Source organism: Haliotis rufescens, unplaced genomic scaffold, assembly GCF_023055435.1.
Source record: "Haliotis rufescens isolate VD_foot unplaced genomic scaffold, xgHalRufe1.0.p SCAF_95, whole genome shotgun sequence".
Taxonomy (NCBI): domain Eukaryota; kingdom Metazoa; phylum Mollusca; class Gastropoda; order Lepetellida; family Haliotidae; genus Haliotis; species Haliotis rufescens.
The window spans coordinates 33,440-59,595 of record NW_025964389.1 but is presented as its reverse complement, the minus strand read 5'-3'; the positions used below and the strand labels follow the sequence as shown (position 1 = coordinate 59,595).

Sequence of the window (26,156 nt, the reverse complement as noted above, 5' to 3'; positions counted from 1 at the left end):
ACGCGTGCGTGTGTGTGCGGTGCATGTTTGTGTATGTGATGCTTGTGTGTGTCCCATGAAGAATATTAGAGTTATTTTTGGTCGTGTACGGTGACTGTGTGTGGTGCTTGTGTGTGTGGTGCCTTCTTTAGTATGTGATGATTGTGTGTGTGTGTGTGTGTGTGTGTGTGTGTGTGTGTGTGTGTGTGTGTGTGTGTGTGTGTGTGTGTGTGTGTGTGTGTGTGTGTGTGTGTGTGTGTGTGTGTGTGTGTGTGTCAGCCCCACTGTCCGCACAATACACTTAAATAGAAATCTGAATAAATGAACAAGGACCAAAATAGCATTGCAGCAATACATTTAGAGTCTATGCAAATTATTACACGGTACTTTTGCCTCTTTTTAAACCATTTTTCTAATGCTGATTTGATCTAGATAGACTTGCTTTTGAATCATCCAGATCGGTTTTGATTACATTCATTGTAGACACTCAGGAATATAATACACCAACATTTAAACTACATACTATATACTTGTATTTAATGACGCTTGATGCCTCTGATTCATAACACGTAATATAGACATGTATTTTAGTTTTATCAATGTGAAAAACTTATGTTTTACGTAAAACTGAACTTGATCCAAGTCCCTTAAACCAATCAATTCCAAAACGTCAAATCAGAGAAGTAGAGAAAAGCTGGTAAATAATCCTGAATACTTTTTTCGTGTCCGGTAATTGTTTTTTACACAATATATGTGACACTAGAGGTTTCCTTTCTCTTTGTAATTCATTAATAATAAGCATCGTTATATGTCTCCTAATGAAGAGAAAAAATTACATTATCAGTTCCGTAATTACATGTGTAGACAATAATCATTTAAATTAATCACAATGTACATCTATAAGATAACAGTAAATACTCTTTTATAAGAAACACATGTTAAAGTATGTCTGCTATTAAACACATTCTCAACGTCCTCTTACTTCGGGGGATTATGTCGTAATGGCAATATAAGACACGAGTAATCGCACGTGTCCAGGAACAGTGCCATAATTACTTACAGCAAGCTTCAGTTTTCCAGGACCACTCTGCCAATAGCATTAATTACTTAATTTATGGATTATAAAATACGCAAAGCAAGCGATGTGTTTAATCTCAGAATTCATATAATAATAATTAACCCAGACCAAGCCATGTAGCTTCTCTGAGAGTAAGGAAAGGTGTGACCAGTTGAACGTGTTACTTTGTGAACACTGGGCTAATTAACTCGGTGCAATAGTTTTGCATGTTACAATTATGCTAGGTTATTTTTAGAATTTTATGGTCTCGTAAAATCAGTATCTTTGTGATAAGATGAGCTATTTAATACTTTATGAACGTTAATATCACAGATATATATGTGTAAGTACAGATATATATTAGACCATTGATACGCCATGACAGTTATTGCTATATGGCCAAACCGTACCCCATGTATATCAAAGAGGTATATGATTGAAAACATTGATAATGAATCATATAGACCTGGCAACTTAATTTTTAACATTTTAAACAAGTTTGTCAATCTATGACAAGCATAACTACAACGTTTCTCAATTCGTATTTTTAGCAAACAATGTTTATCTTTCAACTGTGGGCGAGATACCTTTAAGTGGTAGGATATTTGAAAGTTAAATTGATGATTTTATTTGTCTTAAATATGAAAAGTACAATTGATATATACATTATGTTGCACTCAATAACACGGACTTGTTCACCTTATCAATTGAAGGCGATTAGTTTAAGTGAGAAATCGGATTCAACAATAAGCTTAGGAAATGAGGAAGAGAAAAAAACTAGCTGGCCTAGATGGTGATGGATTATCTATCGTATTAACAGAATCAAGGAAGACGGAGACATTAACCAAGGGACGTTATTAGACGAAATCTAGATATATCACAGTTTTAAAAAAGATACAATTAGTTTATTTATGTTTTAAAAAAGCTTGTCTGGAACAGTCATGAAAAATATAGTATAACTCCTTTGTAAATCCTTTTACATCATCAAATTACAAAGCGGAATCATGCATTTTTTGCAAAACGTCCTTTATTGTGTATAATTGAATGAGAGCAGCTGTGGTAGGAAGCGAGTGATAGGGAATGGGGCGGATTCGTTATACAGGGACATGGGTCAAACAAGGTAGCAAGTTGTGCATATCAATACATGCAACAGAATAACACTGTTTAATATATGAACTGAATTCTACAACAATCGTCTCAATTGAAAACCTTGTAACAAATAATATATATTGTTATTTAATTTCTTTTTATTTCATATTTTTTTATTTTTTGTGTTTTCATTTTATTTTACTTGGTTATTGTTGTTTGTTTTTGTTGGGTTTGTTTGTTTTGTTTTGTTGTTGTTTGTTTTGGGGGAGGGCGTATTGTTGAGATTATTATAATTTCGTAACGTGATTCTGCCACGTGTCATGCATGCATTAACCGATAGTCCGTTAGCACCTTTAGCATATTAGCATGCATACCCCCAACAGCGCATACCTTACATGTGGAGCCAGCACATATGTCAAAACAGTCATGTCACCTTAATTAAACACCAGTCACTTAACAAATACAATTTAAAAAACCGTGTCACTTGCAAAATCATTACCGTTATACCCTAGGTGGTCCTCCCCCCTTGACGACCCCTCCCGCCGCGCCCCCACCCTGGGAACCCCCTCACTCTCCTCACCCCCTACCCATACCAAACCAGGTTTCTGTCACTATTTGCCCTCACACTGCTGTGAATCCCTTATCATCCTCTAAATACTCAGCCTAACGCTTTTGTCACGGACGGACCATCTTAAGGGGGATAGCCGTTTGATAACTTGGTATCTTCTTTTGAAAAATGACCAGAAATCGATTGAAATATCCGATACGAGTCTTACTTCTCTGTACAGCTCGCCACAGCAAAGGAAAAACTTATAATCTTATCATGAAATCTTCCCCGGCAGTTCTCAACGTACAACCCGACCCCATTAATTAATACAACACGAAAGCCGAGTCAACATCTCCTACCGGGGTCTATCTTACTACCGTATTATAATTCGCTACTCTCTTTGCACTGAGGTGGGAGGTTGGCTTCATTACCGGTTAACAAAATCAAACATTTTTCTTTTCGTGAATCTATTTTCTTTCAGAGGTACACAAACGTTGTTCTAAGTCGTGAAAATAATCCAAACTTTGACACCGGATGAATTTGCTACTTGGCTGATTTCGTTCCCCGGGGCAAATTCCCCTTCGAAGTTTGTATTAGGGGAGGGTTTTTAAACAGGTCGGGTAATTGTCACCTGGTCTGATGTCCTATCGCAAAATGCATTGTCTGCTTGTATGTCGGATCAAGAATTTGTGAAGATTCATCTCAAATCCGCCATGTAAAAACACCATACCCCGGAGCTAAACTCCAATCTAAGTTCAGATATTCATCCTCGTTTTAGCGTGTATTTGACGTGTACATTTCATCACGTTTCCGCCAGGTTAGTTTGTTTTATATTTCTCCACCAATGAGCAAATCAGATACATTTCAATCAAGGCTTGTTCATAGCTGTCAATACCATCATCCTGACCGTCATTGTTATCTGGCTGCCGTAGAACAAGGGGTGGAAGATTCGTCACCTCGACTGTCTCAGGCGCGAAGTCTAACCACCCCAAATCTTCTTCCCACAGGAATACCATTGTTAGGTACCTGTAAACAAATCTTAGAGATTAGGCGTCGCGAAAATACCTCAATTTTAACAAGTTTCACGTGATGACACGAGGAGGCTAAGCGATGGAGCGAGACTCGATTGACATGTCAGATGAACGTTACACCACATGACGGACTAATTACATTTTAAATGTAGGGTAGGACAAGACCAGTAATTAAATATAAGTCGAAAGCTTGAAATTGGATGTTGATCCGGTTTCCCGAGCAAAAAAACAAAAGAACTGACAAGAGGAAATAATATCTGTTTATATGAAAATCTGACATGTTGTTTTTATAAACAATTTCGTATTTTGGGAGGAAATCGTGGGAAACGAGAACGATACGTTATTATTAATTGCGACACAATAAATATTTCTAGACAACTTTAGAATCTTTGTGCATATATGTGTAGGTGAAAAATGTTGAGTTGTAAATTGAAAAAATATATCAAATGTTATGTAGTCAGAGAAAAATGGGATACAATTGTAATATTCTTGCATCTTTCGTGTTGAATTTAGTCTATTTTGAAAGAACTCCCCTGTAAGACTATATATACATATGTCATTTATTATTATACAAATTACATGTCTCTTCAATGATATTTTCAAACGATCACTCACGAAGTGTCGAATAGTGTTCAAATCTGAATGTTTGGTAAAAAGGGATATTGTATTGCGAGAACACAATTAATTCAAACAGTATATTTATAATTTCATAAACTTAGTTATATTATAATTTTATATATGTCAAACTGAGAGGACGAGTGTTCAACAGTGAACTCCTATCACGGCCGTGTCGCGCTGACTTCAGCCATGCCACAACCCCAGTGAACAGTGAACAACGTGAATTGTCAGTTCTCAAAACTAACAGCCCGTCAACGGTCAAATACAGAAAGTCAAGGTATTCAGTCACAAGCGCGGATGATCATCACTGTAAAAACAAGCCGTGCTCAACGGGTGATAAAGTGTGTTAAAAAGATTGACATTTCTATCTGAGATATCGCGAGAGGCGGGGCGCGGCCTCTTAATCCAATCACGGCGAACCACTAGCCGAGCGGCCGTGGTGAGGTGTCAATCTCTCCGCGCTAAGCCAATCAGCGAGCTCGTGTATTGTAGCCCGACACGCCCCTCCCGCTGGGATGTGTACAAGGCAACTGTTTTGGTTGGGACGAACAGCACTTTCCCTTGAATCCACTGGCTGTTACTCGTGTTTGCAAGTCCAGCCAACCACATTTGACAGTAGGTTTATCATCGAGATTAGTGAACCGACTTTATCTTAAAGCTTACAGCAGCGATTGTGAGTTGTATACGGTGAATCACCGTTGTTGTAACAGCATCAACTGATGTGAGAGGCACAGCACCTTGCGGATACATCTCGCCAACTCCCCACATCACCGAGGCCCCTTGCCGCTACCCAGCCAGGGACTAAGTTCATCATGATCAACCCGTTCATGGATACTGCGCACACCCCACACCTACCCCCAGGGGCACTGAAGCTGAGCCCGCCCCACCCTATGGGAGACGGTGGGGGGATGCACGGACAACCAAACCATCAGTTCACCACCCAGACAAACGGATTTGGGGTGCCCCACACTCACCCCCACGCGGTTCACGGTGGGTACGCAACGAGAGAACTGTTCCTACCGCATACCAGGAGGGAGATGGGTCTTGGGGGACCCGATACGAACGCCACCCCCCATCACAGTATGTTCGTACCCTCAAGTGCGGGGCTCCACGCGGCTCACCACCCCGACCCCACCCCCAGCCATGTGTTGTTCCCGGGGCTTCACGAAGCAGCCCACCACAACCCTGGACATATGAACATGAACAGTCCAGTGCCGTTGTACAGGGATCAGTTTAGCCAAATGACCGCACGACCGGACCATTTCCCCCCGCCCCAGCACCATCTAAACATGGGGCATATTAACCACCACCCCATGAACATGACCCCCCACGGACCCGGGGCCTTCTTCAGGTATATGCGACCCCCGATGAAGCAAGAACACACGTGTTTGTGGGTGGACCAAGAACAACAGGAGCCAAGGAAAACGTGCAACAAGACATTTAACACGATGCATGAAATAGTGACACATATTACAGTGGAGCATGTAGGCGGACCCGAACAGACAAACCACGCGTGTTACTGGCAAAACTGTCCCCGTGAAGGACGTCCATTCAAAGCGAAATACAAACTTGTCAATCACATCCGAGTGCATACCGGGGAAAAACCCTTCCCCTGTCCCTTCCCAGGATGTGGCAAAGTCTTCGCAAGGAGTGAGAATCTCAAGATTCACAAACGTACCCATACAGGTGTGTATATTTCTTCTTCTGTATCTCCACTATGTTATCACAGCGACACGGATCACCGTGACACGGGAAATTGACATCCTAGTTCTGCGTATAAGATCCTAACATTATCACAATTAGACGAAATCGACATTTTTTTCGGCTTGTCATTTTCAGTGAAATGGACATTCCTAACGGATGTGAAATGTAAAGATCACTTTTACGCCATATGTTTTGTGTAAAAAGCCGTAGCTAAATACTGCTGTGTTTATCGTTAGACAGGAGTCTTTAAAAAGCCGCTAATCTTTCATTCGGACTGTATATTGCAACCAAAACACCGCGGATTTATTTTTCACCTTTCGTACTCTCAGTGTTATGACAACAGCTAATTTCACGTTTAAGCTAACCGTCGCATGGCAAGAGTAATTGTTATACAAACATGATTGTTTAGAAACGTGATAAGCCCTTCTTATCGAAGTGATGACATTTGATTGCGTTCACCACGATCATTAAGTAGTTGACTAGCTTCCCTACGTTCGACCATGCTAACTGCCATATCATTATTGTAAATATTTGTTTAAGAAAATCCCTACAAATTGTTTACATGCAGATGCTTTCTCCTCTATCCGCCGTTAACATCTCTGCTAATTTCTAAAACATAAACAAAGTATTTTATTTCACCTAATATTTTCTTTACAATCAATACTTAAGACTATTTAAATTCTTTAAATTTATTTTATTTTAACATGTAAGTATCAAATTTGTTTCATATTGATGTTAAACATTGTAAAGGATGTTATGGCCCTCGAAACGCTCTGTTAATTTTGTTTAAAGAATAAGACGGATACTATTGAATAATTTAAGTTGATTGACTGCCGAAGTACATCTTTCTGTGCATATTATTATCTAAGGCAAGTCACCTAAACGTGGTTTTCGTTAATATTTTATCCTGTCCTTTTGAAGTTATAATAGATGAAATCCATCCGTCTAGCAGCAACGCTGAGGATATTGCTTGTAATTTGATTATAGAATAGTATAAACAACCCTCCTCCAAATCAGGTTTTAATTTAAAACAGGATTATAGATTCGGCGTAAAGGGAAATATGGAGAAATGTGTTTATAAGAGGAGCTTAAATCAAAAGCATAGGTTTGGTTTATTTTATTAATATATCTTAACCAGTTTAGCAATTTTCAGACCTTGTCATTAATATTTAAGTTCTTTGATACACATATTACATTTTGTAAATTTAACACTTCAAATACGTATTTATTCCAGTACTCAATTTAGTAACATGTGTAATATTTATTATAGCTAAGGTTATTTCGATATAACAGTCAATAATAAAATTTAAAAAAACTTGACACTTTGCTGCGATATAAACAATGTATGATTGTAAGAACATTTTATACGTGTGATATTATAAGTATAAACTTACACTAATATCTAACATGAGTAATGCAGGTTTCAGTATCTGTCTGCAATCTACATGTGTTGATGTCAATTGCTACGAAATCGATCACGCGTACACGTGGGGTGCGCGATACATACACATGGTTCTACTACGGGAAATAAGTACCTTGACAGGTCTGTTTTTAATTTCCTCGGGGTTTGGGAAAGTTGACTAAGCTATAAAGTCATCCATGATGAGCCTATCCGTCGTTTATTTCAAAACCAGAAGCTAATGCTCACAAGTGGAAAGAAATTAGTTCTTTCACTTGGAACCGATGAGCTAAAATCAGTGTGTGTTTGGGCCCAGGGTCGGCGATTGCAAGTCCTGAAAACCGATCAAAGCTCGTGGACCGATAAACGTGCACGACACATGGACTTGACCCGAAAAATAACTCAGAGAGTTTGACAACATGGAAAAACATGCTTTCACCGTACTTAAACAGATTCAGAGCGCGGCATCGTAATCTCTATACCCTCTTTTAACACGGAACACTCGCTTAATCGCATTAGGATGAGAGAGAATTTAGAAAGGTATCGAAGTACGGTCGTCGGTTGGACTGAACTGCGAGTCCTATGTTACTACGTGCATTATTTTCACGGAAATAAAGCCTCTTCCTTATAATATTAGGAAATTAATTTCGTGTGATCTCTCCTTTTTCACCAACCATATACAATCCCTTGAAATATACTTTAAAATGTGTTTATTATTTAACCCTAATTGTTTATTTCTTACGAAATATCTCAAACACGCTGTATTGACAATTTCGAATTTACACGTCACAATCTAAATAAATACGTGGAGAATTTTCTTTGAGAAAAACTTGTAAATAATGTAACTTGAAACCAGAATTAAAACACACATGTTGAGAGTTACGACTAAACTATATCAAATGTAAGGCCTCTGCTCCTGTGCTTCAGTTTAGTGTAGATGAGGCGTTTAAAACAATAAGACATTGCGAGTTTATTGGACCCAGGGGGCTAGGGAACCCTGTCGAACACTTCACCAGGGCAGGGGTGAAATGGACCCCACACGGACACCGCACTCCCAAGGGGGTGCGTCTTGCAAAATCATTATTCGCGTTTTCTTAAGCGTTTTATCAACTGTAGGTTGGACGAAGATGTTTTGACCATTCTTTAAAGGCAAATCTGGTACCAGGGAAAGCGCTCGGGGTTTTGAAGCGAAAATCCGCTGCAGTTGTGTTAATCATTTAAACGTGTGCTTAAATCTGTTCACTGAAAAACGCCGAATGATGACTGCGCGAAGTAGGACGGATTTGAGAAGCTTCACGTCACTGGATATTTTTTTCATACGTCAAAATAACACTCATGTGTGTAACCTTTAGCTGTTGTTATTTCATCAAATATTTCATCTGTTTTAAGTAAATTTAACGAAATAACTCGACTCCCATACTAACACTACAAGGAAGGTGGCAGTTAAGTCATAACCCACAAAAGAACAGTATCATTAATACTTATTGAAAAATCAGCAATTATCTTAATTCATAACATATTTTTTTAATTTTCACTGAATAATTTAAACCTATGAATATTGAGTGGATCTTGTTGTGACAATGATTAATATGAAGATAGTTACATAAGTTTCCTGATAAGAAGCTAGCAATAAACAACATACACTTGCAAGATTAAACGACCTAAATGCAATATAATAATTATAGAAAGCTGCTTCGAATTAACACGTTTTTCCGGCGCTTGCTAAATCTGTTGTTAATTACGCTTACGGTGATTAGTAGTAGCTGTAAATTAATTACTGTGCCAACCACTAAAGGTGTGGAACATGCATTACGAAAACAATCTTGTAAACATATGTTTGTGATCTATATTCATCAACACAGCGAATTCGTTCTTATTATAACAGTATCATTTTTTAACATTACTCGACTTCCTCAAACATTTTGGTAAATAGTAACGTGTTCATTGTGGTTGGTAATGCATTACTAGCAAACCTCGGACAAAGTCTGCGGGATTAATTGTTACATGGGACTGGTTCTGTGAAACACATGTGTCTAGCACTATCACACTTTACTACCGCACAATAAGGGTTATTATGTGACAAAGTAGGTTACATGTTAATTAACGGCAATGACATTTAAACCTTGAATATTTCCCCCGTTGTCATAGCGACAATTTGGAGTTGAATATACTCTCGAACACGAGGCACACAAAAAATGTATAATTGTAACAAAAGATTTTTTTTAAACTGAAATTTAAGAATCGTTTTATGATGCTCCTGACGCGATTTATCAACGTAATGGTTGGTGTATTTGTTAGCCAGAAGACCAATCATACAATTATGATCAATTTCCTAAATTCCAAATGATCAATTAGGCAATTTTCGCCATTAGTCCGTCATGAGTTTGAAAATATTTTGATTAACCGTTCTGCGAGTCGTGTGTAATTGAATGAAATGTAGAGACGACTAAGCTGAATGTACACTGGCCTAATCAAGCTCGTTTTTCTCAACAATTATTTTCATATTTGAACATTACAGAAGTATGGCCGATATATAAGTACTTACCTTAAACAATCTAATGAGTCTCTTGGCATTTTCACGCAAAATAATCGTGTCAATTACTACTACATAACGTTGGTCCTCTGTCCCGTAAGGGTTTAATGTTTTTAGATTTACAACAAAAGTGATTTGAAAAATTAAAAATAAACTAAACTTTTGGCGCCACCAATGCTTGTTTGATAACAAAATTCAAATGCTTCCTCTTAGCCTTACGTTTGGATAGAAAGTCAACATAAACAATACTTGGTAAATATGACATGGCAATACTTGTTCATCGCTGGAAGAAAATATTTATAAAGTTACATTTATTCATCAATATGGCTAAGTTTGCATGCCGTGATATGTTCACAATGCTTATATTGTTATTCAGCTATACTTATTGTGAATAGTCTGAGTTGGAATCTTCCAGGAAATTGAATACGGTCAGCATGAAATTGACAAGGATACATTTCAAAACGGTTCTTCTCTCGCTATTCAAAAGCATATTTTGATTTCATATCGGATTACAATACAAACTACCCTGCTTAATAATGCAGTTGTATTCTTTATTAAAACACGTATCTATTCCAATCCGAAATAATTATAGCGACAGACACTCCATAACCGGTTTTGTTACATGGGGTCTTTGATGTGTGATCTGTGTACGTTGTATATTACAACGACGGTGAAATTAACAACATTACATGGCAAATACCCGCTAATCTATTTCGCACAAACAACTTATTTCTCCGGTTAACGTGCTAGTGACGGGGCCACGTACGACAACATACAGACGCCTTTCTTACAGAATCTACGTAACTAGTTATTAGGGTATATCTACCGTGAGATATATTCATAACTGGCTGGTATGGAACACAATGGCTGCACCAGACGCAGTGACAACGGCATCGCTCTTCTCTGCACATGACTGGGGAATTATAATAGCTGGCTACAAACTACAATCGATTCCTTGGCGTTGATCAAAATATTGCCATCTGACGAAAACGTAATTTCCCACGCTATTGTATTGACACTGATTGTCCTGCGCTCCATTTAGGTCTGAGCATTGAAATATTTCATAATTGCAATTATTATAGATGTTTAAAAAAATATATTTGTATCCGATTTAAAAATAAATTAAATTATGTATACATAACTATGTATTTGAGAAAATGGCAAAATAAAACTCATCATAATTTTCACGTATTATATTATATAATCACATAATATGACTTTTCTAATCAAATTGATAATGACGTAAACAACAATCTTGATTATTGTTCGGGCCCTATCAAGAAGTTTGAGGAAGTATTCGTTTAAAAAGCCAGTGACGCAATATATACATTTCTGAAATTCATGCGGTGTGATTGTGACGTGTACGATTAGCCAGTCATTACCTGGATATGTAGTGACGATAGGTTATCTAGAGCTTGTATCTACGCCCTACCTATCAATCGCCCGTCACTAATATGACACGCACGCCTGTTCAAAGTTCATAGACACTTGTCAATTTCATACCAGCTGATCAGTCCAATCTCAAACCCACAGCTGTCAATCAAATATCGAGAATCACCTGGTGATATTCACATATAACTCATTTTCAATCATTTTAATCAGAGTTTATTTCCGAATTTAATTCTGTGTTAAGAATCATTAACAGAGTATCACCACATTTATACATTTCTTTTTTAAATACTTCAATAAATTTTACATTCTCAAAGAATTGGAACATTAGTTTCATCAAATATTTAATTTCTGTGTAGGTTCTGTGATTTAATAAATATTATTATTAACTAAACTTAATGAACTTCGTAATGGCAGTTCGGCATTCTAAGTAGAAATGCAGGTACAAATTGAAAAAAAGCTTAATTCCCGTATTCACCTGCCATGTTAGTATAGCGGATTAAGCAATGGGTTCAACCTCTTAATTACGTAACTAAATATCCAGTTCATTATTAAATCGACACATCAGCTTACTGCTAACATAAATATTTGCACGAAGCATAAAGTAACTCCCAAACTTTATCCCAAAGCATCAATACGTTCTGGTAATATAAACAAATCATAACACGGTATTAATATAAGTCCCATCTGTCAGACGGTAAGATCAGCTGATCCTTGATAAGGGTGTTTATATCAAGCAATACAGGTTTATCCCATTCACCCTGTTCCGTTATTAAGCTTGACTGGATTACGGTGCCTGTGACCGGCCTAAATTGACTATCATCGCTTGCAAACTTAATTTTCGTTAGCATTATGCGGCCGCGCAATTGGAAACGTACAAAGCAATTCTTCCTCGCGTAGAGAGATAGTTAGGTCTTGGTAAATATTTTCATTAAATCACCAATTCCTCGTGCTCGAATTGATGCAGACGATTTATCCCAATTAAATAAGAGGACTGGATGTGGGGAAATCGGCGAGTAGAGTCAAATGTCACAGTATCAATATTACTGTATTTTTCTGATATTTGAAAGGGAAATAAGTTTGTTTTAGCCCCATGCTTAAAAGTTTAGAATGATATTTGATAATTATAAAACAAGGTTAACAGATATTATTAGGTCTCCAAAATGTAGTTTCATTTTTTGGAAGTTGGGATTCTTTGGTGAATAATGGAGTGTTTTGGGAATTATTGAGTTATAGTCGGTATCAGATTTCAGACCCGATCGGTTAGTGTTATCTTGGTAATGCGACCAGTCTTTTAAAAGAATTAAATCTGATATGCTTACTAATTTCATTTTAAAACCGCGAACCTCTCCAAGGAACCTAAGCATATTACCTCTTCGATATCTTTTGGGAATCACTGACAAAAACCAACTAAATCTTCTAAAACAGATATTTGTGTAACGGGGCATAAATCTTTATGAAAATGTCAGTTTTCATTTTTCATAAAATGCTGCTGTGTTCAACGATATAACGATACACGTATACTTCTGTGAAACTGTAAACCAAAGCTGATAAAAAGTCAGTTCCCCTTTCTCCGAAATCCTTTTAAAAAGCTGGTTTAATCTTCCAAAAATTCACTAAATCGTCACTCCAAGCCCATATGTGTCGCGGGCGCAAAGCCATCTGGGTTTAGTGAAATTCAGCACCGGTTTTCTGATGAAATGCAGGCTTTTCTCTTGCCAACTCGTTATGCAAGTAGAACATTAAACACTCCGAATTCGCTTCTAATACCAGTGCACGTTTTATACTTCTCCTGGGATTACTTGCGAGTAAATTCCCGCTAAAGTGATATCTAGTTTGCCAAGTGGACAAACTGCTGTACACTCATTCGAGAACACTGGAAAATGTAAAATATCAACCGTAGACTGCCTGTCATGTTTCAGCGTGTTTAATATTTAACACGTGTGATTTCTGCTGTCCCCGATGACGATTAAGGTTTTGAATCGCTTGTTCTTCGTTAAGAGTTGATATGAATGATTAAATCAGTCGATTTTCCGAAACACTTGTATCCGACATTACACGAACAAATATCTCGCATTCAAGCCAAGTTTGAATAACACTTAAGAAAACGAGTGTTATTTTATCATTTGTTGTGAATTTCTAACGTTACATATTACATTTTCACCGCAAATATTATTTCAAATCGTAATATCAATAATTGTAGATTTACATGGTATTTGTTGACGTTCTCCTGACGTTGTTTTTATAAGCTCCCCTTAGATTGAACGCACAAATAGGAAGGTTTAACGATAATGGGTGCGTTCAATGACACTCCTCAGACTTCATAATCCTGTACGCTGAGAAGAGCGTCTTGGTCCTGAATATCGCTTGGGTCAGGACAAATTCATGCCTGTAAAGCATCGTTATTTGAACACGCAAAATTATTGACCTGCAATGTACGGCGAGCAAACGTAACCGTTTTGTCAATTTGTAAGCGTTTGTCAATTCCGTCTGTCCTCATTTAAAGCAATTCTATGTTTTGTGAGAGCGATTTACCAACGCTTTTTACTTGAGAATGAAAACCACTTTTGTCCATATTGTTCCCCTCTATGCGAGCTGTTGTATTTACGTCTCGTTCTTTCCGTCTTTTCAGGAGAGAAGCCGTTTAAGTGTGAGTACGAAGGTTGCGACCGGCGCTTCGCCAACTCCTCCGACAGAAAGAAACATTCTCACGTCCACACCAGCGACAAGCCCTACAACTGCAAGGTCAAGGGATGCGATAAGAGCTACACCCATCCGAGTTCTCTGAGGAAACATATGAAAGTCCACGGAAAGACCTCTCCCCTTCCATTTGACTCAGATGACCCTGATAGCCCCAGCAGTGACTCCACTCCGGCCACCAGCCCCACCACAAGCAGCTCCAGCGCTCCAGTGACGTCATCAAACTCTCTCAATTCGTCATCGTTGTCCCAAAGTAGTCCCATCTTGTCCCTCGGCGCCCCAGGGCTCGTGCACCCCCACCCTACAAATCTCAGCGAGTGGTATGTGTGTCAGAGTGCTGCTGGTATGCCAACACCCCCAAGTGATCATTCCCCTATCAACTCTTTAGCCCACATCACATCGCTTCACCCCCCTCCGGTCGTGCAATACACGTGACGCCATAGAGACTAATGTCGTGAAACTCACTTCCTCAGTTCCAAACTGCAATATGGTGCATGCGCAGTTGATGGTTTCCGGTGCGTCTGCTCCGAGAGATACTGCAGCATCTCATGACTTTCACTTCCGGTGGAGACGAAGGTTGCATGCGTGAAGGTTAGGCGAAGCCAGAGAAACTCTCGGGGTATTTTTACCTGACAAAAACGGAACTCCCAAAGAATATGCTTGTTTATATCACTAGGAACAGTATTACAGCGGGTTCAAAGCGATGACGAGAAATGACGAGAAAATACGAGAAGGACACGAATCGAGAAACAGCTGTGCAAAGACTAGTGATACAGAACAGTATAACCTCTAGCTTGCCACTTATTTCTTTATAAGGACTTTTTGTGGTGCTCACTGAGGCAATTCATAGTGACTAGGAACGAACTTTGACATTTGACCTTAACCTCTCACGGGGAGTCATGCGTCGAAGGTACAGTTCCTTTATTTAACTTCTTACCAAAAATATATACCAATGTATACTGAGACCGTTGCTATGGTTTCCCGTAGTCGACACACAGCATTTGTTCTCTAGTTTTCCGTCCATTTTATTTCACTACACAAGTATCGTATGGTAGCCAGATCTAGGTCCAAAACAATTAGCCAAATGCAATAATTCTTGTCGTTTGCGCGGAAGCCCAAACAATTTGAATCTCACAATATTGTTATTGCCTTTATAAATTTTATTAATTTAACTGTTGTTATATTGGAGATGTTGATTATCGAGGTACAAGTAGTGAACAGCATTACGGAATCTCTTAAGCGGAAGTGACGTCACATTGGCAGGTGGCGCCACAACCGCGAAGTGTCGTCTGCTTAAGCCATTAGCACGTGCTCTGACTTTTCATTCCGTTTTAAATAGACTCGATCATTCACTTGATTGAAACCTCCCAGATTCAACCATCATAACATAATTGAATGGATGGTTAGCCCAAATTAACCATTGTTGTCTAATGATGGGTTCATTTTGTAACGTGACGTCACCATGGCTTGCAAGTGAGACCGTTCTACCAATATTTTATGGCATGGTTGTCGGGTGAAGTACCATAGTAGCAATTGAGGTCCTTCTCGACCCTACGCGGGCCTGTTGAGACCTGATCTGGCATGGTCAGGCCTGACAGTGAGACTGTGGTGCTGCTCGGCCTCTTGTGCCAGGAATTCCTGGTCGGACTTTGGCTTCTTAGCCAGGCCTGGCGTTTTATTTATTATACAATGGGTAAACTTAAAGTCCCGACTCTATTGAGTGATTGTATGTATGTCCGACTGTATGTATGCTAGAATAGTCACGATTGTAGATTTCATACGTCTATGTTAACCATTTGTAAATACAAATTTTGAAAACATTTCAGCATTCTCGTCCGTTTCATTTGACTACCTTCAAGTTGAAATACAAAGTGTATTTCATAGAACGCATCAGCAATCACATTCAAGGACAAACTGGCGAAAAGAAATCCATCTAAATTAATCTTTGAGTCATCAATACTTTTGGAAAACGTATTCCGAAATTATTGAAGCATTGTATGGAAGAACGAAGATGTATTCTTAATCAATATATATTAAAGAAAAACACCTAAATCAATTTATGAATGGGTATCGTTCTCGACAGATTGTTCCAATGCGGATAATGCTTTTCTGGATTAGCAATTTAGTGGAACCCCTAGGCCTAGGATGGCATGAAAGCATTTAAATCACAATCATATAGCCATAATAGTAGCTTAACTTGAAACATACGAGGTGCATTTCGAAGTTAAAACAGTCTGCAAGTCATATAGACATTTCCCCAACGTCTGTGGATTGCCATAAGAAGCAAGGCTCCCCTCCTTTGAACCCGCGTGTTAAATCATTCTTGCAAACAGACTATATCTAGAGGGATGGAGAAAGTCATTTTCCAGATACTTAAAAGAAAAATGACTGATGTTTTTTCAAGACTATGTTGGGAACTGATGAAATGCACACGTGGTTTTGCATTTTTGCACACTTGATATAAAAGACTTGTATTAATGCATACACAAGAGACTATTAAATTAGTATGGGTATATCTATATAGTTTCAAATTGTTACAAATTGTTGGTTGTATTGTTACATGCATTTGGATCAAATCTCTTTGGATCAAGAACAATCTCAAATCAAGCAAACGTTGATTCAATTATTAATTTAGTGACGATTACTTAGAAAGGTACATGTCGTGATGGGTTAAGCCAGCAGCTGTTTACATGGGTAATGGGTTTTTCGTTTTCCTTTGAGTTATAACTTCTCTTAACCTTTATAGTAATAGATAAAAAATGCAAGTTCTTTAAACGAAAGTACGATCTCATAAGTTAAGACAAAAATAAAATAATTGGGCCAAAACTTTGTTTTTAAGATAAACCATACACTTGAACAAACTTATTTACTGATATATGACGTTTACCGTCGTGTCATGATTTCTCTTTTTGTAATAAATGTTTGCTTTCTGAAGATCTTATGCATATTTAAATCTACAGTTACGACAAGGATTCTATTTTGATCATAAAATCGCATGATGACATTTTGCGTGTGGAATGAAATATTCAAACTCAAGTATTGCACGTGACATAAAATGGAATGAGAACGATGCTAACTATTTCATTTTAAGCACATTTTCAACAAGCTTATCTAGTATGATAGTCTCACCTGTCTAGTTCATGAGCGTTTGAATATGCCGTCATTTTAAAAAGTTGTCTTGATATAAGCAACAGCTGGCCATTGTTAATCATATACATTATTATGTGGGGCACTGGATGCTATATTATGTAAATACATTATGTAATATAGATACTTTGAAAATAGCAATGGCGGCATGTAAACACGGAATTAGTGTGTTATGAATTTAAACCATAAGTATTACGTTATTTCATGGATCATTTGATCAAGTAATTGTGTCCATATAAATCATATGTAAGTAATAAATGTAGCGTTTAAGAGCATTTATAATATGTAATGTAATAATTACGATTACTCATATTAACGGCTGTACTTAATCAATTGCTAATTATGTATCCAATGTTCAAATGTGAAATTAACAGTGGATTAATAGCACACGTCACGAAGCCTTTCAAACTGAAACAACAGCAATATTGATTTGAAACACAAGTCTCGAACAGGTCATTGTCGTGTTTTTGATCACGAGAAGTTGATGTTGATAACAACAGATGCCATGTTGTTTTAGTACCCGTACCGTGTCAAGAATTGAAATAATTCTGAAATAAGTATTTTAAGAAACACGATATATCGATATGTGTCAGTGACCAGATACATTCGTGATTGAACCATACAACGATGAATATAATGAAGATATTTGACTTTGATATAAACATTAATATATTTTTTTAAATACGAAATTTTTGACATAGGTCAACCTTTCGTTGTATAAAACCAGCGTGTAGGTCGAACTCTAATTGTAACTCGACAAACGCCTATCCATATTCACAAGACATCTCTTCTGTAACAGGACATACATTTGTAGCACATGTTCAGAATGACTTTGGATCGTAAAATATCGTTATGAGTATGTTATGAAGGTAAATCATATTCATACTAATAATCAATCAATAATTCACCCTGGCTAGGAAACCACCCACTCTACTTATGCATATTCTAGTTTCTATAATTAACCATATTTCTACATAAAATCATTTGTAATTAATGCTTATGACTTCCACAGTTCGTTTAATCAGCAAATTCTGAATGTCACCATATGTGTCGTAAATACCACACATGAAAGGCGTTGTTGACATGTACGACTGTACCAGGCTAAAGGTTGACTATATAAGGGATAATTTACCTCAGATGCAATTCTTTAAAAAACACTTCATTAGAACACGTGCATATGATTAAAAAAGTTCAAGTGTATGTTAAGCTGTAATGGATTATGTAGACAATGTACATTATCGTTATGATTAATAATTGCGTTAGATGCATATAAAGCTGTAATATATAATATACCTGTAGTAGATATGTCTTTAATCTTACGAAATTATGTGTCTCTATTTTCTGTTCCCCTTCCCACTATTCCCTTTCCTACAAGCAATGTAGTGATTACTGACGGTCAAACGAAAGTATACACCATGTTTACTCGTGGCTAAAAGGGAAACAAACAAGACATGGTTATTCGATGGTGATGTATTTGATATAGGTATCATGGGTGTGTTTGGGACCCTAGGTTTGCAGTGTTTCGCCGACTGTTTTCAGCGTTTAAACATTTATATAACTTTTGTCATTGTTTGGTCAAATCCAATTTTCAAGTGTATACTTTTGCTGGCAGTTTGATATGATTAATACATACATGTAGTATCCAACATAGCTCATGTCACTTAAACGTGAAACCAAAATATTATTTGTTATTGAGACATATGAATTAAATTGTATTTTATACACGAGATTATACAACTACAGTTCAAAACATCTCCAATGTTTTCTTGTTAATGATTAAAAGGAATATGATTTAATCAAAGAAGTCTTTTGTAAATATAATATCATTTGACAGTATTAATCTGCCGGGAGAATCTATTCCTTTGAGGAATTCCCAACCAATGATATTCACTCCCTCTAAATATCATAAACCGCCTGGCTTAGTTTAATCGTTGAACGCTACAGTAAGAAGCGAACCTTTCAGAAGACATTGCGGCGATAGAATTCTTAATGACACGTTTGATTCGTAAATAAAATTTTCAGATGACATTAATGATCTTAGTCAATGACATTAGGTCGCTACCTGCTGTGCTCATGGGGAAGGTATTTTCACCTTTATGGCAATATATTGTCGCTGGGCTTTGAAGGGATAGTTTCATTTCGCCGACACTGGACATATGGGCTCGACAATCTTTGTTTTCTCAAAAGCAATTATAATAGTTGAACACGTTAAGCTGGAATATTTCATACAGTGAACATTTGGCATCATAATGATATTCGCCATTTTTTTACAGACTGCTTGCGCAATTAATCTAATATGAAATATATAAATGTGTAAAACGAACATATTGACTTTACTGGTTTAGGGGGATTTATTATTTAATAATGTTATATACCTATTCTTGTATTATTTTAGTTCATAGATTCACAGGCTGTCGAGTGATCGTCACACCTGATGGCGTGACACAGTTTGATATCATGACATATTCATTGACTTATATCCATGACTATTATGTAACCGTCCAGTAAATATTGGTTTTCAAAACACTTAAAGCATTTGACGTATGGTGGCGGCCCTTGTTAACTGCCTTGACGTATATTCCACACTTAACACAAGTAGGAGTATTTCCACCATACAAAGACCAACATTGACTTCTACATAAGATATACATCAGCGTATGGATTTTTATGTAACCTTTTTATACATACAATGGTACAATAAAATGTACTTTTCTATATTTCTTGAAGCACAAGGTAGAGCGTATGAAAGACCAGATAGATATATAACAACAACATAAATAATAATAATAATAATACTCTTGGCCTGATGATGTTCGTCTCTCCGTGGTGGTTCTAGATAGGGAGGACAATAATAATAATAATAATATCACTCATTATAAAACGATAATTATATATGTATATATATATACACACACACACACATATATATATATATATATATATATATATATATATATATATATATATATATGTGTGTGTGTGTGTGTGTGTGTGTGTGAGTGAGTGAGTGAGTATATATATATATATATATATAATTAAATAAGTGGAGTAAGATTGATCACAGTTTTAATAGGCTAGCGCTTTCAACTCATCAGGCCATAACTGAATAACGGACATGAAGTAGTAACATATAGTTACGTGACGTCATAACATTTAGGAAACTATGACGTCACAATACCAAGGTGACAATGGACAAATAAACTTACGCCTTTACATTTAACTTAGGCGCGTATTTATGAATGAAATGTTGCTCTTTTTGAAACAATGTAGGTTCATGATCAAAATATATATATAAACAACAGTAGACTCGCCATTGGTCAGCCATTAACGGTCAAGTTACTACACGCACGTTGATGGAGACTTGCTGTCGAAATTTGTTCTAGCGTTGGACATTCAAAATGATTACGGTCCCTGTTGGAATTGTGGTGACTGGGTATAGTCGGTGATTGAAACACAACCATACATTGGCTTACAATAATACATTTTCCAAATGTGTGCAAGGTTTGTTAAACTAGTTATGTTTGAAACAGTTTCTATCCCGTTTCCCATAAGCGTATATTAGCTGTGATATATCCCTTTTTGATTAGCAAGACGTCGCTGTTTTTTGCATACTTCTTGTCAAACGGAAACGATAGTTGGAAAACAATGTCATTGTCATAATTTTGTGTATTACAAATGAGGCATGTGTTCGCTTAGTTAGAGTGGATTTCAATTAATAATATTTTGTTGAGTATCGAATATCATTGGTACTGAAAAAGGTATCACATGTTATTATTATTACTATGTTTTATAATGCATACGCCGGAATAGCTTCTACAGGACAATGCATGTCGTAATATTGAAACGGAACGGAAATAGTATTATAATATTCGTCAGGATAGGTTGAACATGCAGATATGTCGGCATAGTTAACATAAATGGTATTTCTCCAAAAAGGACATCAATCTCTCCGGTGGATTCGTACTGACACAAATGAACTGAGTCCTAACTAACCGCTGTCAATAAAAACGAATTTTGAACGGATATACACGTCACACTGCTCTTAGTCTTTTATGGTGGAATGGGAGTTGTCAGAGGGAGGGGTTGTAAATGACATGTGAATATATCGGATGATAAAATCTAATTATGAAAAATACGGTATGATATATCTGTTTGAAATAACACAATACGTTTGATCCTTTGTCAACGACCACAGTATGTATAATAACTTATACCCAATATTTGTTCAAACACCCACGTGTGTGATATTCTAATAATTGCTTTCTAGGTTAGGGATTTGGGAGGAGTTGTAAAACACAAAGGACTACAGATTGTCTTGATACAGGACCCATGCACCTGAATCTTCAGTCACGCTTGAAGGGGATCCCCGCAAACATGGCTGCTGCAACATTTTGCCTAGCTTCAGTCTCTGATCAATACACCGGTGAAAGTATTACACATCTCTCCACGTCTGACCCCAATGCAATTACTCTTCATATTAACTAAATAAAATCATATCCAGTGAAGAAGTGATCGCGGAAGCTACAGTGGCGGGAAATATCTTCATGAGCAGACGATAGAAGTGTCGTCTGCTAAAAGGCGATTTCAATAAACATAGCAGACGATCAAGGATTTGGAACCGATGTGTTTTACAGGCTTCAGTAAGTGTGGAAGGATATTTACTCGGGCGGAATGGATTGTGTGAAACGCTTTTTAAGCCTTGACTGTTACATATTTCACACGATGCTATCATGATGCAACTATGGCTTGCTTATAGTGCGTACACTGTCGATGACATTGTATTCAATTCATTTAACTCAATGGAATGTTGAGTTATTCTGAACTTGTCATAATACGATTTGTTTTAGCATTTCTACCAGAGAAGTGTTACACTTTTAAATATAAGTGTCGATTTATAGTTATATTTTCAAATAATAATGAATTGTTTGAAAATCAAATCCCGTTTTTAATTTACTGCCAGTTTTGTAAATTCATAAAAAGTTCAAATCCAGTGCACATCAAGCACACCCTGACTTGATATATCTCCTTATATATTTGCAGTACTATTAAGTTTGCACTCCAATTCTTTATCCACCTCTTTAAATGCACACCTATCTCCTTAAGCACGTTCCTTGAGTGATATTTTCAATTCCGTATGCATTTGCTTATCGTCCAGGTATTAGGTATAGAAAAATAAATGGAAGCCGTAAAACGCCGATACTGGGGTCATGTCGTTTTATGGTTCGTTTTATCAATACAATTTGGAAATTATATCAACTCAGGCGAGTTTGTGTAAAAAGTGTGCCACGGTAAAAACTAAAACGAAACAGGAGAGGAATGCCTGACTTAACACCGTTCTTCTTCAGTCATAAAGGCATAGCGCTTAGTTGATAATAAATTCAATCAAGTTCAAACTGCATGCCAAATTTCTTGAATATTGTTCACTCAAGTAGAAAATACGGAATTTGAATCCAACTGATTGTGACACGGCCCAATGCATGGAACTTGGCTATCAGTTTTACAACTTCGTGAAAGATGTAAAAAGAATGGAAAATGATTTGGGCATGATGATTCTGTTTTAGAACATTAAGAAGTGATATTGAAAGGGCTTAAGAAACACGGACAAACAAGGCTGTGTTTAACATCACCTGTGCTAATTTCATAGTAATTAACTAAGTCCACGATGCCAAAGATTTCGCTGTAGAAATGACGCTAGCTATTGTTCTCAAATTGCTAACTATTTATGTATCGTCCAACAAAGCACTAACTAATGTCCCGTGTAAAAGTGCAGCCTATTCTTACCAAATAATCATTAGTGAAGATCGCCTTTCTAAGTCTCAGTTTTACCATCATGGAGTGCGCAATCTATTGTCCCCCACAAACGTCCATAAAACAATATATGCACTACCTGTAAATCGTTGATGGTTGTACTGCAGCTTAAAACACGCCCCATGTCAAGTTATCTAATTTTAGTCGTCGTCTACATAATACGCCAAATATGATAAAACAAATAAAGTATGTGTGTCGTGTGAATATCACAGAAAACAAAGAAGATGTATTTTATTCTAGACAAACACAACATATACCTTTTATTATCAAAAGATTTTTTTTAAAGTTTTTACATACATTTTATAACCATATGATAAAACGTGTTCCTTTTATAGGTTAAAATATATAACAACTAACTTGACATATTTTTTAAAGTTTATTTTATAAAACATATTTCTTTTATTTAAAACACCACTTTTTCATATTTATAAAAATAACATAATAAATACCAAAGTTAACTAAATAATAAAAAGAACAAAAAAAAGAACAGTTTCCATTTGTTTTAAAGGACACTTAAAGCTACCAGTTGATGTTTTGTTTTACAGTGTTCACACTTAGCGCTGTTGAGTGCTTGCACTTCATCTTTCCCGTACTTAGCTGTGTAAATTAAGTGTTGAAAATGACGCGAGTAGAGGCTGTGAAACTACACATACATCTAGCCGTACACATCCTTGGAGTGACACGCTCCACTGTAAGTATACAGCAAGCACGGAACTTAGAGACTGCATAGATTTCACGGCCAGTGATTGTCATTCATAGACCCACTCCAGGCTATACGCAGGCAACTGTAGTCGATAGTCGGATAAACTTCTATATTATGTGGGCAGTAGTTTTTCAAAGAAAAACTGGATAATACCATCCTCTGCGATACGTGCATTAATTCCACACGTGTCGATAACTGGGTTAAGGGGTTTCGACTTGGGTGATTAAACAAAAAGATTATATTGATGTGCATGGAAGTTCATTGTTCTAGACCGTTGTGACAGGTATTTGGCTTCAGTGATAAACTTTGTGAAAAGAATAATAATAGATAGGTGTATAATAACAATATCTTAGGAATATATATATATATAGATAGATAGATAGATAGATAGATAGATAGATAGATAGATAGATAGATAGATAGATAGATAGATAGACAGATAGATAGATAGATAGTTAGTTGTGGAAGTAGTAGTACTTGTAGTGACAATAGTAGTAGTAGCAGCAGTAGTAGTAGTAGTAGTAGTAGTAGCAGTAGTAGTAGTAGTAGTAGTAGTAGAAGTAGTATCAGCAGTAGTAGTAGTAGCAGTAGTGGTAGTGGTGGTGGTAGTGGTAGTGGTAGTGGTAGAAGTAGTAGTAGTAGTAGTAATAGTAGTAGTAGTAGTAGTTGTAGAAGCAGTAGTAGTAGTAGTAGAAGTAGCAGCAGTTGTAGTAGTTGCTGTAGGCGTATTGGTGGCAGTAGATAGCATTGTGGGTTGTTTCCCCCTCATCTACAATATTAGTTAGTTGTTCATGTTCATTCCCCCCTTCCCCAGCTGATGTCGACAGTCGACGATCATGTCTGCAGCATCTCGAGGCGTGGCAGTTGCATCTCCTGTGACCCTTCAAGATCCCGTGATTCGTTTGTTTATCATTCCCCACTTCAAACGTGTAAACAGTGACCGCACGACATCAGCGCCGCCGAGCGCGTCTTGCAGGTTGAACACGACGAAGCAGACAAGCCACCGACAAAATATTATTATTATGGTAAAGGAGGAGTGATTTGTTGTGCCCGGCGCTCGCTCCGCCAGTGTCGGGATTCCTCGTGACTCGTGGCCTATCGTCGGCCAAGTTCGCCAATTAGCGTCAGTTACCCTCCCCTCGCTGTCTGTCTTGTCTGAATAACATGTCTTACGATGGGCAAACACGTAATTCGAGCGTCTTTCCTCTCCCACGCCACCACCATGTCAACTTGATGTGCTAGTGACGTTCTCCAAATAGCCTTCCCCCTAGCGCCGCGGGGTGGAATTGTCTCTTCAATGAAGGCAGCTCAATGAGGAATTTTGAACCCTTCGTCTATAGAATACCCTGTTCCTAATGACTACTTAGTGGACCCAAACCCTATTCTAAACCCTCCCCATTACATCACACCGAATTACCCCAACAAAAGCAAATGCTTATATCCCATAATCGCTGTTATAGAATTACAGTAATCAATGTCCATCTGAGGCCTAATGAACTGGCCATTCTTAACTGATGATAGTTGTCCGGATGATCGTATTTAACCTACTTCCTGTCAATTGGCAGGTCGTCATTATTGCGGATGAATTGTTTTCAAATGACGGTCTGGACGCATTAAGTCCAATAGATAACTACTTATGCCGAGATCCTTATTATAAGATGAATGCGAATAAGTTCAAATTTGTTGTCTATCTTATTTTCCAGTTCGGTTAGTTATGACATGTAGCGGCGAACTCTACCGGACATGACAGCTTCGCTGGGGGTCCGAATTATTGCGAGAACGTTTTCACGCCTTGTTTGAAACATTTTGTGATTATTACCCAACACGCCTTATCAGAATAAAGTAATTAATATTCCACTTGTCTGGCGTCACGTAAGAAAATGTAACTGACAGATATGTCAGTGACGTCATTACTGCTCTTACCGCGTCAACAAACACTTTGAAACTCCTCAATTCCTAAATCAATTCCTAGGGCTCAGATAGTAATAACCTATCTTACTAAATGTCTATATTAGAAATAAAGAAATTACCTTAACTTATAGAACTTAAAATCAATTTAATCTGAAACCCATCCGAAAGATTCTATGTTTATTTTTTTCTGATATAAAATAAATATAAAATCTTTTTAAAATTTAATATGGTCAATGTGTCATTAGAAGCATGTTTGTTTGCAAACAATTGCTGACGTTTTCCGATGACATTGTCAAACGTAACTGATTAAAATATAAGAGCAATCGTTGAAAACCTCCCTTAATGTTGGAATGACGTCATTATGACGTCATGAAAAATATCGGTCATGCATGATTCGGCATTGGTAACTAAATTTTACATATATCCATAAAAGTATTTATGAGTTTTGTATTTGAATTAGTTAATAATGAAATGCGAAATGTTACACGTTTCAAGTAGTATTTATCGGACAACTTTATATTATAATCACGCAATATCTTTG

General features: G+C 37.1%; 1 protein-coding gene across 1 annotated transcript; it reads left to right on the top strand.

The window, feature by feature from the left end:
* The first annotated feature begins 4,865 nt into the window (after nucleotides 1-4,865).
* On the top strand, nucleotides 4,866-15,871 carry LOC124112665 (zinc finger protein ZIC 4-like). The gene is made up of 2 exons (XM_046472799.2): nucleotides 4,866-6,007; nucleotides 13,979-15,871. The coding sequence occupies exons 1-2, from the start codon at nucleotides 5,134-5,136 to the stop codon at nucleotides 14,479-14,481; spliced, it is 1,377 nt and encodes a 458-aa protein (XP_046328755.1). The 5' UTR covers nucleotides 4,866-5,133; the 3' UTR covers nucleotides 14,482-15,871.
* Nucleotides 15,872-26,156: the final 10,285 nt, after the last annotated feature.